Source organism: Hyaloscypha bicolor, assembly GCF_002865645.1.
Source record: "Hyaloscypha bicolor E unplaced genomic scaffold K444scaffold_113, whole genome shotgun sequence".
Lineage (NCBI taxonomy): Eukaryota > Fungi > Ascomycota > Leotiomycetes > Helotiales > Hyaloscyphaceae > Hyaloscypha > Hyaloscypha bicolor.
This window is the reverse complement of record NW_020194615.1, coordinates 112153-129696: the sequence shown is the minus strand read 5'-3', so window position 1 is coordinate 129696 and position 17544 is coordinate 112153. Positions and strand designations below refer to the sequence as shown.

Genomic DNA, 17544 nt, shown 5'->3' with positions numbered 1-17544 from the left:
AGGCTTGATCAGGTACAAGCGTTCTCCAAGTTGCCATAAAGCACACGAACGCTGTGGATTTTCGATCGCACCGGTGCGGAGTAAATTCTATATTTCATGCACTTCTGTTGAGCGTCCTGACGACTGGAAATGGATGTGAGGTTGAATGATTTCTAAGACTCCGAAACCATTATATAAACCGGCTGGTGAGCTCATAGTTCCGTGTGATAGAAATATGCGTCTGCATCCAAAGATGCGACATCGTAAAAAGCGTCTACTAGAAGAATTATGAGATAACTCAACATCTGTAAATTCCTACCAATCGCCCTATAAGTGTATGTTAGAAGTATGGCGTAGTCCCAATTAAGCGAGAAACGAAAGGGGCAAGTAAATAAACATCAGCGAATCCTCCCGCGTATCAGGTTGAGTCTTGATAACCTTTTCGTTCTCTCGAACGTTGCTGCAGCATTTGGAAAGTGTGCACAGTGCGGCAGAAAGAAGTGAGAATGACGATGAAAAGCCTTGTCACCAGAGGCGAAAAGCGATGGATTCGACTTCGCTAGTTGAAAATTATCAGTCCACTCTTTCTCGCCCTCCTTGCTTCTAATTTCCATTTCCCCAGCATTTTCCCCTCGTCCCCTTAGGAAGAAAAAGAGCCTGTCCGTTCCTCTGATACACTCTTAGGGCCCTAGGTTTCTCCTCCATCTTCAACACCAACACACACTTCCCTCCCTTCGCCCTTTTCACAACCTTTTTAATCTCCGAAATAAGTCCCACCAAAGTCCTCAAATTCTGCTGGTTCCTGTTCTCCCAATCCGGGAAGAGCTCCGTCATATCTACTCTTTTGGGTTCCATTTCCACCAGTCCTTCTTTATGCCGGCCGACAAACAGGTGGCGGGTCTGTGAGATCCAAAGCTGCGGTATGTATTCTTGCATCTTCAGATGCGTAGCCATAGAACGTGACTTTAATTCGGCGATCGTGTCGTTATTTACTAGACCGCCTCTCTGGATCACTCTGACTTCGGTAGCGTCCGTCGAGTTCTGGACATGGAGACCTGAGAGCCCTTGGCCAAGCTCGTCTACAGCCCTGTCTTGCTTATCACTGCTAAGCCCATCGTCAATATAAGCATCAACCTCAAATCTCACCAGGCATTCGATCCCACCCAAGTTATATCTCACAATACGGTGATGACCGGAGCTCCCTTGTAGATCTGCATCAAAGCTCAAGAAAGCTTTTTCAAACCCATGGCCATACCCAGAATCCCTCGCTCCGGTGATAATTGTGACTTGGTTTTCCTCCCAGCGTGTGAAGAACATGGTCTCCTCGATGATATCGACATCGATTCGCCAGCCCTTTGTAACCTTGCCTGAAACAAACTGCAGTAGCTTTCGGAGACTGTTTCGATCTGTTGTCAATCCGATGGGTTTCATGTTGAAGTTTGGGTCCATCGTGAGTAGTGCTTTGAAGAAGGGATCGAAGGATGCTGAAGGGCTGCGGTGGCTGTTTTGGTCAATGAAGACTTGGCCATTGTCCTTCGCTACTTGATACGGAAGACTTGGAGGGTTCCATCTTGCTGGACATCCTGAATTTGGTGTTAGTAACCCATCAAACTTCTGTAGCACTGAAATGACGATATACCTGGCACAAAGATCACCGGATCATCGGCAATGCTCCAGTTGTAAGATGCAATAAAACTGAGGTCCTTGATATTCACAAGACTTGTTGGTTTCTGAATGGCGGAAAGATCGAATGTGTTTAGCAATGCTCCCGAATTTTTCATCATATTGCGATACTTGAAATACTGTTTCCTCGCTTTCACCTCTTCAGGAGTTCTCATAATAGATGGTGAAGCGGTGGGTGCCGCAGGGGCTGTAAAAGATATTAGTTAAAATACCTAATTTCCGGTATTAATACATATTAATGCCAGAATCATAAGATATTAATACTATTAATACCGTATCGATTCTTAGTAATACTTTGCCCTATTTCTAAGGCCCTAGCTAATTTTGGTGCCATCGTCTGAACTATACCAAATAACTACGTGAATCATAGCTTCATATAATATAATATAGCTTAATCTGAGTTATTTATACTCCCATTTTTAATTTTCGATAATCCAGATACTTTTAAAATAAGCTCTCAGCTCCTAATCCTCTCTCATTTACACATACTTTCCATATACTCTCCATTCTACCTACTCATATACCCACATATACATATACACACACACATACATATATATACATATATACTAGTCAAGATGGCAGCTCAAGCTTAGCAAGATCTAGTAATCTGGACTTATCTTAATAGCTATAATAACATATATTACTTCCTTTATATAAGAGGTAATAAACTAGAGCTATCTATTATTACTAGTAGCCCTTAATAGCGAAATACCTTTAATATTACTAATCCTGCCCCCTCAGATATTATAATTAAGGGTCCCTATACTTCTAATATCTTTAATATCCCGCTTCTTCCTGAGATTATTAATATAATCTTAACTTAATAAGTATAAGTTACTTCTTTATACTTTATATAATCTATACTAAGTAATATAGTAGCCAAGTTAATATCTGTACTTCTTATACTACTTGCTCAAATAATTAAGGCATTTTTAAGAAATACTTAAGGGTTTCTAGAGAAAAGTAGTATGAAGTATATAGTAACTATATTTATTATAGTTATATAACCTATTATAGTATACGAGATATTAATAATAATAGAGGAGAGAGTAATAGTAGAGAATAACTCAAACCTCTTTAAATTATATAAAGTGGCCGGGTTTTAAAGCCTGGATATTACCCTGGCTAAAGTATTTCTTCTATTATAAATAAATAGATAGGACTACTTTCTTTATATTATATAATTATCTGGCTTTTATATAATATCTAATAAACTATATTAAGCTCTTAATATTTGCCCTTTTTTGATTTTTCTTTAGCTAGTTTTAAGGAAAATATTTAGAATTCTATTCTTTTTTTAATACTTTAAGTATTCTTATATCTTAATAATCTTTACCTCTATTTTTGCTCTATCCTAGCCTATTATATATTAATTCCCTGAAAATACTTTCTCTGGTTTATTACTTATTAATAGAATAGAGAGAATATTAATAGCTATAAGAGAGAGCCTTAGCTAGTATTACCTCTATATATCCTAATATTACTAAGTAAGGGCCCCCTATTTACTAGAATTATATAATACTAGTGAGTTATAGTTCTTAAACTCGTCTTGACTTATAGGCCAAGCTATTACCTAAAGAGATATAGAAATTTAATTAAAAGTATCTAGTTCTAATATCTTATAAGACGAGCTATTATATAAAAAAGCTAGAGAAATAAATATAATTATAGCCCTTTTCCTATATTTCTCCTAGAGCTTTTTAATCTTAATTAGAACTGGTTTGGACTATTTCTTTAGCTAGTATATCTTAATATATCTTATATAATTACGAGAATTTAAAATTAATATAGTAGTATAAACTAGAGACATATTAGTCTTTATATAATAATTATCTAGAACCTTATATATTACCTTAATTTAGTAAAGAAAGTCTTTTTTCTCTAGATCTCTATTTTTCTAATATTTGGTCTATTAGAATTAGTATAGTTATATAATAGAAAAAGAAAACTTATATTCTTTTCTTAGAGATATTTAATTAAAATATCTATTATAAAAAGAATAGAATTAAGAGAAGTCGAGCCCTTAGTAGCAAGAATAGCTCATATAAAAGAAGTAAAGAACTTCTTAATTATATAAAGCTTTTTCTAATCTTTAGAAATCAAGATATTCTCCTTAAGCTTCTTCTTATAGTCTTAATAATACCTTTCTATTATAGGCTATAAGTTAAGTAATATAAGAAGTATCTTATACTAGCTATTTTATCTTATATAATTATTTATTAGAATTAGCCTTCTTATAAATATATAGAACTTCTTTATTCTTTTAGCTAATTTATAAATATAAATTATAATATTATATACTTGGCTAAAAGAACCTATTAGCCTGAATTAGGCCCTTATTGCCTCTATTATATTAAAGGCTTTAGCTTGCTCTTACTTATTATGTAAATTAAGCTTCTTTAAGCTAACTTAATTCATAAATAAGAAGGCTTATATAATTAGATTAATAATATGGCCTAGATAGTAAATATACTAGTAATTTGTTTTCTAATTTAAGCCAAGTATATCCTTTAGCTTCTTTTAAATCATATAATAAAGAATATTATTTATAGAAGTATTATTACTTATAATAGCTCTAAACTTATTAATAATACCGTAATTTTGAAGAATTAGCCAAAAAACTATTATTTAAGCCTCTAAGCTATGGCCAGAAACCTTTTTTAAAGCGAGAAGGGCCTTTTATTACTTTTTATTATATATAGTAAAGTGGCTATAAATTATAAGTAAAAGCTATTAATTTAGAGAAGTCCAGATATTAAAAAAGATATAGATAAGTGAAAGTATAGCCTAAAGTACTTATTATATAGTATCCTAATATTTTCTCTAAGCTTCTTTAATTAAGCTAGTAATTCCTGAATAAGAAGTCGTAATTTTGCCTATAATAGCTCGGTTTAGTAATTAGTAAAAGATATGGAACTCTGGCTATTTAACGAGAGTATAAGACAAATTCCGTATAATAATAAGAAAAATCAAAGCTTTAGTAATAATTAAGCTATTGAGATAGGCTTCCAGGATCTCGGTATTAAGCTTCTCTCTCTCGCTCATTCCAGTAGCTTATTAGTAATATTGCTTTAATTATAAATTAACTGCTACTTGGTTCTTGCTCAAAACCTTCTCAATAATAATCTGGTAATAGCCTTTTAAGTGCTTCTTCATATTCTGAGTAATAGAAGTACTATATGGCGATTTTTCTGAATTAGTATAATAAGCGTAATAAAGATAAGCTTGGTTCTCCTCAGTGGGAGAATGATAGTACTCCCAAGTAAGAGATCTCCATTTTGTATGATTCTGGGAAGTCGAAATTGATTCTGCTGAAGCGGAAGCTAAAAAGGAAGAGTCTAGTTTAGATAGAGAAGATATTTTGAGAGTGTAATCTAAATGGAATCGTAATGTGAGATGAGAGAAGCAAAGAGAGTAAAAATTAAAGGGTGCGGGGTAGAAAGCGGTGTAAGAATCGATTCGGTATCGATACGTATCGATATTAGTAATACCTGAGTAATACCATCCAGTATCGATACCGTATCGATGCCTCAGGTATCGTTGCCAAGCCTGGTTGCATCCTCCCCAGTTATGAAGAAGCAGTTGAGGGACGAAAGAAGAAGTAGTGACAAACTCTTGGATGAAGCTGGCTTGCTATCATGAGAATATCGACACTGCTCTCCTTGTTTGCACGTTCCTTGGAGCCACTTCTTGCAGGCGGATGGATCTGGAGCCATGTCGAGCGACTTAGTTTGCAAATAGTTGAATATGGCGGTTCTAGGGAGAGGTGGCGGGCGAGAGTCTAATCTGGAAAAGAAGTCGAGGAATGGTGGAGAGAAAAGGAAGGAGAAAGAAGGCAGAGCTGTACGTGAGCGGGAAGCTGCAGTAACCTAGCACGTGACTTCAAACCACTTGCGTGGCGACAGTGAATACGTCTGGGCATGAGTTTCAAGGGCCGTGTTGGTATAAAGCCGAAGAGATCGGCCGGAATGATTGCGAAGGAGAGTTAAGACAAGAATCATGTCAGGCTCGCCTTGGGCCGCAGCTTAATAAGCGAGGCCCAATTTTTATGTGCACCTCAATAGACTTCTCTCCATCCTTTAACACTGGCAGTATATTACGTGTTTATTGCACATCACAACTCGACGGCCAAGGCTCTGCAATAATCCTTCCACTCGACTTATCGCTTGATCGACTTGAGACGAAAGTGAATCGGCTCACCTTCCTTCAGGACAACCGTGTCACACTTAAGCGAATGAAAAAGGGGAACCGCATCACTTCTCACTCAAATGAGTCCAACTCAGGGCTCTTCTTAATAAATTAAGATTACCATAACTAGCACATGCACATGCACAGGCGACCAACTCTACGAAGCACCTCAATACTGTGCAACCCCGCCCTGTGAATCCCCCCCTAAGCCGTTGCCTTGATCCCACTCCTCCCACTCCACGCCACATCCCGAATCGTCCACAACGAATACAACTTAATGAAACTATGCGCATACGCAAATAGAATTCCCATAGGAACCCATTTCCAATCCTGCCACTCCCTCGCCAAATGCGGCAGCGGCTTAATCAACTTACTCAGTGCCAACACCATGCAAAACGCACACATATGACCGGCACCTGACCACTTCAAACTCCAATACAACCCCAAGTCGTAGAAGAGGGCGAAGTTGACAAACGAGGAAATGAACATCGCGTATGTGGTCCATGGTGTGCGTTGATAGCATGCGCGGTCTGTGAGCAGGGATTTGAGATTTGAACGCCAGGTTGTGCGTGACCAGCGTAGGAGTTGATCGCGAAATTTCGTAATTTGGCCTGTGCCGTGGACGAGTGTCGTTTCTATTGTGGCGCTGGGGTCGTTATGGAAGACTGTTCTGTAGCCGTGGCGGACCATGAAGCGGGTGTTGAAGTTATCGTCGTCGACTTTCATGGGCCCAATGCCGACGAAGTACTCATCCTGGAACTCAGTGCGGTATTCGAGGGAATGCAGGGCTGAGGTGCGAAGTAGTACGGTCCGGCCAGAGACCACGAAGACCCCGCCGTCGATGTTGTAGGTTGCGGTGCACTCGAAATTGTGCCGCTCCAGGTAGATGCAGGCGATGTAGTTGAAGAAATTGTCCCAGAAGGGGAGGTTGCGGTTCCGCCAGACGCGCTTGGAGGTCCCGGCCAGGCCGACGATGGGGTCTTCGAAGGGGGCGAGGGCACTTCGGAGGAAAGTTGGAGGCCAAAAGACGTGGTCATCGGCGTATACTGTGATGGGAGTTCGGACGCCCTGCACAGCCTTGAGAAGCTGAGTACGCTTGTTTGCCTCTGGGGTGGAAACGACTTCGATTCGAGCGTCGATTTTTTCGCAGACTCGAATAGCTTGTATTTTTTTCTCGTGTCCAACCACTGAGATGATGATTCTCGCTGGCTGGTTGATGAGGATGGAATCAATGCAGTCGACGAATTCCTGCTCGAAACAGCACACTGTCGGGACAATAACTGTAACATCTTCGGGGGTGATAGTTGGATTTATTGGCGCAGGAACCGGACGCGTCCACAAATAGTATGATACGACGTGAACGAAAATCTTCAGGCCCTTAAAGACAGCGAGCAACATGAAGACGCAAAACCAGGTATTTGAGCCCCACCCTCTGATCTGTAGTAGTCTGTAGAAACTTAAAGACTTAAGGCAAGTTGGGAAGGTGATATTATTGAAATATTGTCCGATCCAGAGAAGTGACCCCCAGAAGAATGGCTGCCAGGTGAGGATAGAGAATGGCAATCCCGCAATATGTGGACATATTTTCTTCGTGAAATTGATGCATGATTGTGTTGCCCAAGACCCTAGTGCAATAGCGACTAGAGAAAGTGCAGTTACTGCTGCCGAATTGAGGCAGACAGTGCTTCCCCAATAAGTAAGAGCTGAAACGGCGAGGGCTAAAATGAACAACGGCAACAACTTGAAGGAGCCGAAGGCAGAAACTGCTGCCAACGTGACTAACAACCCTCCACACCCGGTTGTCCACAGGGTTTGATGGAAGACTGCGATGCCGGCGACGGCAAGAAATGCTGGAACTGCCACAATCCATGATGACAAAAGAGTAATAAGGGGAATCAGAAGACCGAAGAATATCGCATTGGCCCAGGTTGCCAAAGAACCGAGAAAGTTGGAAATAATTGCAGCCAGCGATCGTGGATATCCCAAGATGGCAGTAGCGAAAGTCTCGGAGGGGTTGAAAATAACTGTAGCCAGAGATCGTGTAAAACCCAAGATTACAATAGCGAAAGACCCGAAAACGCTGGAAATAACAGTCCCCAGGTAATGTGGAGTGCCCAAGAGGACAGCAGCGAGAGACGCGAAGAGGTTGAAAATGATCCTAAGTACGATGCTAATCAGAGACAGTGGGTAACTCAAAATCATAGCAGTGAGAGACCGTAGATAGCTCAAAATGCAACTACCGTAATCTTTGACTGGTTGCAAGACATTGCTGGGCCGTAAGCCATCGAAAATCGAAGCCACTGAGCCGCTGTTCGCTATGTTGGGAACCGCGTCGATAAAACTATAAACGGAGGCAATCGCTAGCACGATGAGGATTACCTTGCCTGGGTGATTCCAAATCGCCGAAACCGAACGTTTACCAAATGCTAGGAGCCAGTTCCGGGTCGTCGAAGCAACAAGTTCGTTGAATTTCAAAAACCAATTGACATGGTCTTCTTCATTCTCAATATTGTACGGTACGACGGTCTCAGCACCGTATGAAATGACGGTCTCATTGCTGTATGGAACGGTGAGGTCTCCGGCTGATGACACGGTGGATACAGATGTGTTGTCTGCAACGGCGAAGATTTCGATGGAACGCCCGCTAGAGAACGATGCGCTAGATAGAGGTGGGCTCGCTTGAGGTGTCTTTGGAGGAGACTGTTTGGCAGGAACTGCTTCGGGGACGGAAGTCTTTGAAGAAGTCTTCTTCAGCGGCGACGTCTTCGCAGAAGCTGTATCGATACTTGGAGGAATTTTATTCGCTGCAGCTGCTCTGCGAGGAGAGGTTCTTGTAGGAGCTGTCTGGGCAGATGGAGGAGTTTTCCTTCCATGACTCGAACTCGAGAAGGAGTTCTCTGTAGAATTTACGTCAACGATGAGCTTGGGAGATTGAGGTGGAGTCTTAAACGTTGGCTGTCTGCCTGACCGCTCGGTACTTGTTGGCGTTGCTATTGCTGTGGACGGAGGCGCGGAAGGAAAGAACGGAGAAAATTTGAATGTCCAACGGCTGGGAGAGATTGGCAAAGACAATATTCTGAAAGGCCACGAAGACCTCCTGGGAGGAGTTTCTGGATCTGGGAATACAAACTCGGTGGCAGTGGCGGGCGCAGAAGTTGGCCTAATTGGTACATCGAGTGGTGCCGAATCGGGTGTAACTGGTGGCAATTCCGGTACATTAAATCTGCCTTCAAAGTACTGTGTGCCGAACTTGTTCCAAATCCTTGCGAAAACGGCTGGGAGTCCGTAGAGAAACAGGTATGCAAGGATCGCAATCACTACAGCTACCCCCTTCAAAGTGAAAATAACATCCAAGGCAGTGATGATGAGATATCCAATTATTCTTAGGATTCCAACAACCTGATTTGGTGCTGTGGTGTAAATGATATTGACGAGCGAGTTCTCGAAGTCGAGGATGGAAGTGTTGTTTAGTCGGGGAACGTAACTTTGAGGGTAATTGATGTCATCCATGATGTCGTGCTTGATACAAGGCTTCTCTGCTGAATTGAAGCAGGAAATGGTGATGTTAAGCAAAGAAAGAACTCGAAATTATGGAGTTATGAACATGCATAGAGGCAATGCTCAAAGAAAAGGAGAACGACCTTTGTTATATGTGTGAAGAGTCCATGGTGTAAAGAAGGTTACTAGAACCGTTCTGAGAAGCTCCATCAAAGAACCATCCACTGAGCGCATGCATTTCCAGACTTCTAGATTCAGCGCTGCACCTCTGTAGCTGCATCTAAATCGCCGAGAACGAGTTTATGAACACTTGTGCAATTCTCGAGTTTGACACCGTATTTTGTGGATGAGCATTGTTCGAAAACATGTCGACGTTGATGCATTCATCATATTGTTGAGGTGCGTGTCGGAGAATGCGAACGATCACGTGACACTTCCGAAAACGGCCACATCTAGAGGAGCTTTCAAACCACCCCAGTGAACTTTTCAAGATTCGACTCTGTTTGTTGGATTGCGTAAAGAAAAAAGCTAGCGGCGATCGATAAGAGACTTTCCGTGTCTCTAATTTGGCAATGTGAGACGCCGCGAAAGGATGAAGGCTGCAGTGGTTGGGAGCCCAGGAATGGCATCGCGAGAAAATATGAGCTCTAACCGAGCGGTGCATTGCTAAATGGTAATCTCGAATAGCAATTTGTTGATTGTAGATGTCGGCACTTGCTTGGATGAGGTGAGATGGATTTGTGAAGATGGCAAGGAGAGAAGTAAATAATGGAGTGAGGTTGAAATTACCTTGGTGTTCAGCCGATCACGTGCGAGCGGACAAACCCTGCCGAGTAACCTTACTGCACTAAAATAGCGGGGCACAAGGTAGATTGATACTCTTTAACTTAACTACCTTCATCGAACAACAACGACCGCCCTATATTCAGACATACTAACCATAAGGTCGCAGATTCTACGAAGGGGGCTTGCGCTAATGAGACTAGGTGCCACCGCACATTTAGATCTCCGCTCTGCGCAGACTCGATTCATCTCTCAGCCTCGTCTTGAAGCGCCCCGACTCGGCCACGATCAAGCTCCTCCAAGGCACATCCAAGCCTTGGTACGCCACTTCACCGCAGCAGACCGGCTGAGCGCAAGGACGTAAGAGGAAAATAGTTATTGGCAGTCAGCATGTCTTGCTCTTGCTGCTCGCACGATGAGAAGACGACGATATTTGAGCCATTCATCGACCGATTCGTGCTATTGACCCACTGCCGTCTGGACAATGGCCGCACCAAACCCTTCAGCAACCCTCACATAGGACGGCAGACCAACGAGTGGCACGGTAGTAAGCTTCAATCCCTACCAATCGAGCTCTACCAAGCATGTCTGTCCTACCTAGATCTGGCGACTTTAACGGCCATGAGACGGGTCTCTCAGTACACCAGACTTGCCATTGAGTCTCTCTACCAATATCAGGAGCTATACGAGCATGCGCCGCAAGCACTGAGAGCTTGTCTAAGCACCGGCGTCTCTCCCCACATTCCCCTCCGGCGATTGCACCACGCGCTGACCACCATGGAATGTTATTACTGCAGAACTTCGTCAGTACCCCTCACACCCTCCTCTCGCACTTACTAACTCCCACCCAGCGATAACCCCCGATCCACCTTTGGCTCCTACCTTTCCCTCTACGAAGGCCGCCGAATCTGCCTCTTCTGTCTGCGCAACAACGAACTCCTCAAGCCAGTCGAGCTAATGACGCTTATAACCCTGCGCTGCCAAAAGAACTCCACCCTCTGCTCCACCCCCACCTCCCTCCCCATCGTCACCACGCTCCCAGGCCACTACTCCCCGATTCCGTCCGCAGCACCACGATCCCCACGGACAAGCCTCCTCCTCGCGTACTCCATAACATCGACCCCCGAACAAACCAACGAAAAGGAACGCCTCGCATTATTCGGGAATTCCAGGACCGCAACGACGTACCACCACCCCCTGATTTCCCCCTCCGACGAGTCAGACATCAGCCCAACAGCAAACTACATCCCGCCCGAAACACCAAAACAAATAGCACACCTTTATATGTCCGCCATTTCATTCCCCTATCTGCCGTCCTCCAAATCATGTGTTGATTACGGCGTTCTTTGCGGAGATTGTAACCTACACGTGCGCTACGAAGAACACAGATGGAAAGAGGAGCAGCGAAACCGGCGGATGAATGGCCAGGATCCAACGGCGAGTTTGAGGACTAGGGAGAGGATCAACAAGCTGAGAAAGAAGGCGTGCAAGATGTATACTGTGAGTGAGGCGGCCCTGAAGGATGTGTGTAACCGCCAGGATGTGTTGCGGAAGTGGGAAGAGGATGTGCCGGAGATGAGTATCCAGGAACATAAGCTGTTTCACGCCAAGGAGAAGATATCGAAGATCGAGGTCCAGTGGAGGAAGAGCGTTAAGGGGCCGCCGTTGCCCTTGTTGAAACATGATAGGTTTGGTTGATCATGGATAGGCCGGCGACCTGGGAAAGTTGGTTCTGGGCATAGGTTAGGCTGCATGATACCCTTTGAATCTCTGGGAAAGCAGGAGTTCGGTTTTCTCTGGCTGTATGGACTTTGCTGTATATGTTGGGTCCAGGAGATGGATCTGATCAGCGGTATGATCTGTTCTGAACTCTGGCCTTCCAGACATAAAATCACGGATTCACAGATTCAACAAGCACCAGCACACACTCAGGAAACTCTATTGACACACTACCACCCTGGAAACCAATAAACAATCCGACAATGTCAATAATACAAAATACTGCATGCATGTACCCCACCCGCTTTCTAAAACGCCGCACCGACTCATTGCCCTCTTTTTTCCCACCCCACCCCTATTTACCTCCCAGTCTCCCAGAATTAACAAGGCCCGCCCACTTCGCTCACGCAAATCTCCCTCACTTCGCTCACTCGCCTCACAAAAACCCCTTACTCATGCTCCCCTTCCTCGTAATACTGCTCTTCCGCTTCGGGACCTCGATCCCATTTTCCTCTGCTCCGGTCCCAGGTCCCATGCCACTGCTCATCCGACTCGCACTGGAATCATGTCTAATATGCCCCATGCCACTCGCCAAACTCCACACACTCTCGCTCCTGCCAAAGCCCTTCTTACCTCCCAGACTTTTCAGCCCCTCAACTTCCCTCTCAAGTCTCAACGCCTTGGCCGCCTCTTCTTTTGCTGCTCTCTCGGCGCGTCTAGCAGAAAGGCCAGCCTCAGACTCAGAAACCTGCAGCTCGTCGATTGTCTTAAGCAGCTTCTCGATCTTGTCTCTCCCGCGCGCGATGTCCTCTTGCAGCTGCGTATTCGCTTTTTCTCGCCTCTCAATCTGCAACTGTAGATCTTTGACCGTGCGGTCCACGTTGCGCACCGAACGTTGCGACTTATTGCGCTCCGTTTCTTGCGCTTCGAGCTGGGATTCGAGCTATTCTTTGTTAGTATTTGTGTTTTTGGTCATGAAGCTGATGGGGTTGAAGGGTGGAAGGGGTGGAAGCATTGGCGGGGTCGGCAGTACCTCTTGGACGCGGCCGTGGAGGAAACGGACGTCTTGGCTAGCGCTAGAGTACCCCTTGGTCTCGAGGTCCACGAGCCGGACTTGCACTTCCATGAGCGATTTCTCGAGCGCGGCTTTCTCTTTGCTGAGTTGGGCGGTCTGCTCCCGCTCGGCGACGATGTCTTTTTGCATTTCGGATGCTAGAGCTTCGGCGCGCTTCATCTTGCCGACTGCGGCTGCGACAATGTCTTCTTGCTGTGCTAGGTTGGACTTCAGCTCCAGGATCTCGCGATCCATGCCAGCGGCATTGCGCAATGAAGGGCTATCGCCACGAGCGAGCTCTTCAAGCCCGGATTTGGCTTCCTCTAGACGAGCTTCGAGACTGCGCTTCTCCCGCTGAAGAGTATCCCTCTCGGCAGCGACATCATCCATTGATGTTCGCAAGCCTTGAAGTTGAGACATCAACGACACAATCTTGTCTTGGGCATTGGTATGAGCCTTGATAGCTTCATCGCGAGATTCGGAAAGATCAGAAAGAGTAGACTCCAGGCGAGCCTTCTCCTTCGACCAAGTGGAGCTGTTGAGCACTTCATCGTCCCATTTTGATCGAAGCTCCTCAAGCTCCTCTCGAAGTCTGGTGTTTTCGTCTTGCTTGAAGAGTTTCTCCTCTCGAGCAATGTCCAGTTCGTGGGTAAGTGTTGCGAACTCGGTCTGGTATTTCTTCCGCGTCTGCTCCATGCTGGTTTCTTTGTCTTCGATGTCCATTGCCCTCTGACTCCTGTAATCCTCGAGCTCATGCTGCAATCGCTTCCTGGCTTGCACCGCGGCTTCAAGATCAGCAGAGAGATCTTCGAGCTTCTCTTCATAGCTCTGGTTTTGTCGCTGAAGGTCCTCGATTGTGGAATCCATCTGTTTCCGCTCTGACATGATCTCTGCGCATGTATCCTCGGCTTCTTTCGCCTGAGTCTTGGCGAATTGTTCAGCCCTTGACGCTTTCATTACGGCGATTTCTGCCTGCTCAAGCTTGCTGAAATACTCATCTGCACGACTTTTGTACAAGGACAAGCTAGAGGAAACATCTGCAAGCTTAGAGGACTCAGTGTCTAGTCTGATTTGAAGATCAGCGAATTCTTCAAGAAGCTGACTGCGGCTCGCGGCATCTTGGTCTCGTTGCAGAGTTGCTTCCTCGAGATCCGATTTAGCATCTCTGAGCTCGACTTCTATTGTCGCACGTGCATGCTTCAAGCTTTCATAATGCTGCTTGACGTCGGTCAACTCAGACGAAGTATCTTTGTAAGCATGCAACAGAGATCGTCGAGAGTCCTCCTGGTTGTTGATAAGGTCGAAAAGCTCTTCGTGAGATTTCGTTTGGATATCACGAAGAGAAATATCACCTGTCTGGATACTTCTCTCTAGAGCTGACACTTTCTTCGCGGAATCATCGAGCATCTCATGAAGTCTACTGTTCGCTTGTTCCAGCTTCTGCACACGACGAAGAGACGGGCTGTCATCGGGGAAAAGTTCTCGCGCAGGGGTTGACCGCTCAAGTTGGCTCTGAAGATGGCGATTTTGCATCTGAGTCAATTGCAGCTGATTTTGCAATTCCTCCACATCAGCTTTCAGATCCTGGCGATTATTGAAGCTAAGGATATCGGCAGTGCGATCAGATCTTCCAGAGTCTTGAACATCAGTCCCATTGCTAGGGTGGCGGCGGGTCGGCGTTGAAACATTGGAGCGAGGCCGAGCATTGAGCTTGTTGCGAAGATGACTTGGAGACTGATTGAAAGAAACTTGGTTGGGATTGATCTCCTCCAGCTTGGGACGACTAGGAGAATCCCCGAACTCTTCTTCAAGTCTTCTGCGCAATTCGGCTACTTGTGCCTCTGCATTCGTCCGTCCAGCAGTTTGCACCCTGAGATTTTGAAGCAGCTCTTCAACCTTCTGAACAAGTCCAGGGACGAGATTTGGAGATTTCGTTGGGCTCCTGTCGTTGATCCCATCTATTTGAGGCACTGGAGGAGCCATATAGGGGTCGATCTTTTTGACCAATTGGAGCAAGTCTTTGTCCCGAGTCTCCACCATGGTCTGAAGCTGTCGAGCTTTGGTTTGAGTTTGGGAGTGTAGTTGACGCTCAGCTTCCAATTTCCTATTAATCTCCGCGAGCTGGGTTGTAAAGTTTGAAGAAGCTTTTTCGGCATTTCGACTTGTCTTATGCTCATGTGTCATTTGGTGGTTGAGATCTTCTAAGTTGAGCTGAAGCTTCTCTTTCTGCTTCTCAGAAGACGCCAAGGCGATTTGAGCATCTTCGAGCTGCTTTCGAAGCTTCTGATTCAGTTCTTCAACTTTGGCCCTTTCTCGTTGCAATGTCAACACTTGCCCTCGACTAGCCTCGCTTACTTTCGATCCAGATCTTGCTAGCTCAAGGCCCTTTTGCTGAATCTTATTCAACAAGGCACGGTTATCATTCTCCGACGCCATCAACCTGCTCTTCGCGGTGTTGAGCTCTCGTTCAAGACGCTCTTTCTCCTGATCGTTCTTCGAACTGAATGTCCCAGATTCGGCGAGCATCATCTCTAGCTCCTTGACTTGCTGATTCAGGCGAGAACATTCGTCTTCAAAGTACTTTGCTCGGCTTTGTTCGGCATTGAGGTCTTTTCGCAAGCTAGCCTCTCTCTCCCGAGCAAGCTTCAGAGCGGCTTTGTCATTCGAAAGCTCGGCTTGAATTCTAGCCTCTTCAGCGGCGGCCTTGGCCTCTCTCAACCTCCTGATCTCATTGCGAGCCTCGTTACGCTCCTTCTCAGCAGTGACGCAGGCTTCCATGGCTCGTCTGAGAGTATCTTGCTGTACGTAAAGCTCCTTTTCGATGATGATCTTGGCTTCGTTTACTTCCTGATATTTCTCGTTGAGCTGCTGAAATTTGTGCTCGGAGAGCAGCTGGACATCGTCTCTTGACTGGCGCTCTTTGCTAAGATCCCTTTGAACTTCAGAAAGTTGCTCTTTGAGGTCAGCGATCTGTCCTTCCAACATTTTCCGATTTTGGCCTGCTTGAGCATCCTCGGTGAGACGTGCTTCCAAAAGCTTTTTGGCGTCAGCAGCTTCCCTCTCAAGATGAGATTTCTGCGATTTCATGGCAAACATTTCAGCTTGGACTTCGCGAAGGCGATTAATCACATTGTCTTTATCAGTGACCAATGTTCGCTTTTCGTCGTCGAAGCGTTTGCGTTCTTCCTCATACTTTCGATTGTCGGATCGAAGAACCGCAAGCTCACTTTCTTTTCGGCGAACGAGATCCTCATACTTTGTAGACGTTTGAGATAATTCAGCTATTTGTTGGTGAACTCTGCGGTTCTCTTTTGCTAGATCTTGCTCTCGGCTTCGAACAGCTTGCAGCTCCTTGGTCGTGCCTGCCAGTTTGACAACAGCGTCTTGGTCAACCTCGAGGATCTTTCTTTCAAGATCATGGAGTTTGCGGTCTTTCATGCTGAGCTGACTTTGGAGCATATTGATTTCTTGGAATAGTCGTGATTCTTCAGCGCTGCGTTGCGATTGTGACTGGCTGAGTTCAGCTAATTGGGCGTCCAGATCGTCGAGCTTCTCAGCGAGGTCTCTCTTCTCATTTTCCAATTTGGCAATGATCTGGCCAGCCTGCTCTAGCTGAGAACGCCATTTCTCTGATTGTTGTTCCGCCTTCTTCTTTGCGTCCAGGATGTCATCAAGTTGATCCTCGAGCTTTTCTTGATCTTCCAAAGCGCCTGCCAGCTTATCACTGAGTTCAGCTTCTCGATATTGAAGCCGCTTGAAAATCTCTTCCTTATCCAAAGCGAGAGCTCGTTCGCTCTCCAATGTTTGTTGAATACGGAGCATTTCGGTGTGTGCATTACGGCGCTCCTCATCAAGTCGTTGTCGTTCAGCAGCCTCTTGCTTCATCTTCTCGCTGAGCTTCTGGATCATCTCATCGCGTTTCTTGACCTCTCCGGACGTACGAGTGGCTCCAAGAAGTGGCTTCATCTTGACCAGAAGTCTCCACCAAGGGTTCTGGCAAAGATCGAGGTAGACCTGGAAGTTGCGCTGAATGATGCGAGTTGCCTCTGCTCTGTAAAGTCTCTTGTGTGCAATACGACGCTGGGTGAAGCCTCTTGCAATTGATTGGAACCGCGACATAATCTCCCGGATGAGAGCATCGCGTTGTTCTTCAAGTTCTGCCAGTACGCCGGCTCGGAAGAAAACTTTTGTGAGACCAACTCGGAAAAGCGATTTGTCTAGGCCCAATTTATCAAGCATGATAGTGGCTGCTGTTTGACCCTCAAGGTAACCCTTCGGCATATTTCGACACAGCACCTCGTATCGCTGTCTAAACTCTGAGAATGGCAAGCGATTAGGGAAACCAGTGCGAGCAATCCGGATACCCTCAAGAACACCATTGCATCGCAATTGGTCGAGGACAAGTGGCGCACTCAGCTGCTTCGGACGCTTCTTGTGGTTGGGAATGATACATCGGACAAAGTGAGGGTGGGTAGAGTGCAACTGGGCCATCAAGCTAGACAGTTGTTCTTTGTGTCTCTGGGCCACGGTCCGAAAGAGACCCTTCTTGACTCGACTTCTGGTAGATCCCACATCATCATCTCCATCAGCACAGTCAGCAAAAAGAGCCGCTACATGCTTGTCAGTGGATGCTGCTA

At 45.3% G+C, this 17544-nt stretch overlaps 5 protein-coding genes across 5 annotated transcripts; 1 reads left to right on the top strand and 4 right to left on the bottom strand.

The window, feature by feature from the left end:
* Positions 1 to 582: 582 nt before the first annotated feature.
* K444DRAFT_533406 (uncharacterized protein) lies at positions 583 to 1760 on the bottom strand (the record flags this gene model as incomplete). Its single annotated transcript, XM_024875148.1, has 2 exons — positions 583 to 1549; positions 1603 to 1760. 2 exons carry the CDS (start codon positions 1758 to 1760, stop codon positions 583 to 585), a joined length of 1125 nt encoding a protein of 374 aa, XP_024734663.1.
* Positions 1761 to 5937: 4177 nt separating this feature from the next.
* Positions 5938 to 7333, bottom strand: K444DRAFT_614713 (glycosyltransferase family 2 protein). The gene has a single exon (XM_024880583.1). The coding sequence runs from the start codon at positions 7249 to 7251 to the stop codon at positions 6058 to 6060; it is 1194 nt and encodes a 397-aa protein (XP_024734662.1). The 5' UTR covers positions 7252 to 7333; the 3' UTR covers positions 5938 to 6057.
* Positions 7334 to 10252: 2919 nt separating this feature from the next.
* On the top strand, positions 10253 to 12163 carry K444DRAFT_664903 (uncharacterized protein). Its single transcript, XM_024887022.1, has 2 exons — positions 10253 to 10937; positions 10986 to 12163. Exons 1-2 carry the CDS (start codon positions 10525 to 10527, stop codon positions 11830 to 11832), a joined length of 1260 nt encoding a protein of 419 aa, XP_024734661.1. The 5' UTR covers positions 10253 to 10524; the 3' UTR covers positions 11833 to 12163.
* Positions 12164 to 12214: 51 nt separating this feature from the next.
* Positions 12215 to 13684, bottom strand: K444DRAFT_614711 (uncharacterized protein). The gene is made up of 2 exons (XM_024880582.1): positions 12887 to 13684; positions 12215 to 12796 (listed from the first exon to the last, which is right to left on the bottom strand). Exons 1-2 carry the CDS (start codon positions 13628 to 13630, stop codon positions 12290 to 12292), a joined length of 1251 nt encoding a protein of 416 aa, XP_024734660.1. The 5' UTR covers positions 13631 to 13684; the 3' UTR covers positions 12215 to 12289.
* A 2890-nt stretch (positions 13685 to 16574) lies between these two features.
* Positions 16575 to 16744, bottom strand: K444DRAFT_614710 (uncharacterized protein; the record flags this gene model as incomplete). The annotated part of the gene is made up of 1 exon (XM_024880581.1): positions 16575 to 16744. A coding segment is annotated over exon 1 (155 nt), but the record flags the coding sequence as incomplete, so codon positions are not given.
* Between the last annotated feature and the right edge of the window lie 800 nt (positions 16745 to 17544).

Bases quoted from the DNA above. Each gene is read 5' to 3' on its own strand.
- K444DRAFT_664903 (XM_024887022.1), top strand. From the start codon at position 10,525: ATGTCTTGCTCTTGCTGCTCGCACGATGAGAAGACGACGATATTTGAG. The intron at 10,938-10,985 runs GTCAGTACCCCT...ACTCCCACCCAG, and splicing joins TGTTATTACTGCAGAACTTC to CGATAACCCCCGATCCACCT.
- K444DRAFT_614711 (XM_024880582.1), bottom strand. From the start codon at position 13,630: ATGGACATCGAAGACAAAGAAACCAGCATGGAGCAGACGCGGAAGAAA. The intron at 12,797-12,886 runs GTACTGCCGACC...AACAAAGAATAG, and splicing joins TCCACGGCCGCGTCCAAGAG to CTCGAATCCCAGCTCGAAGC.
- K444DRAFT_614713 (XM_024880583.1), bottom strand. From the start codon at position 7,251: ATGTTGCTCGCTGTCTTTAAGGGCCTGAAGATTTTCGTTCACGTCGTA.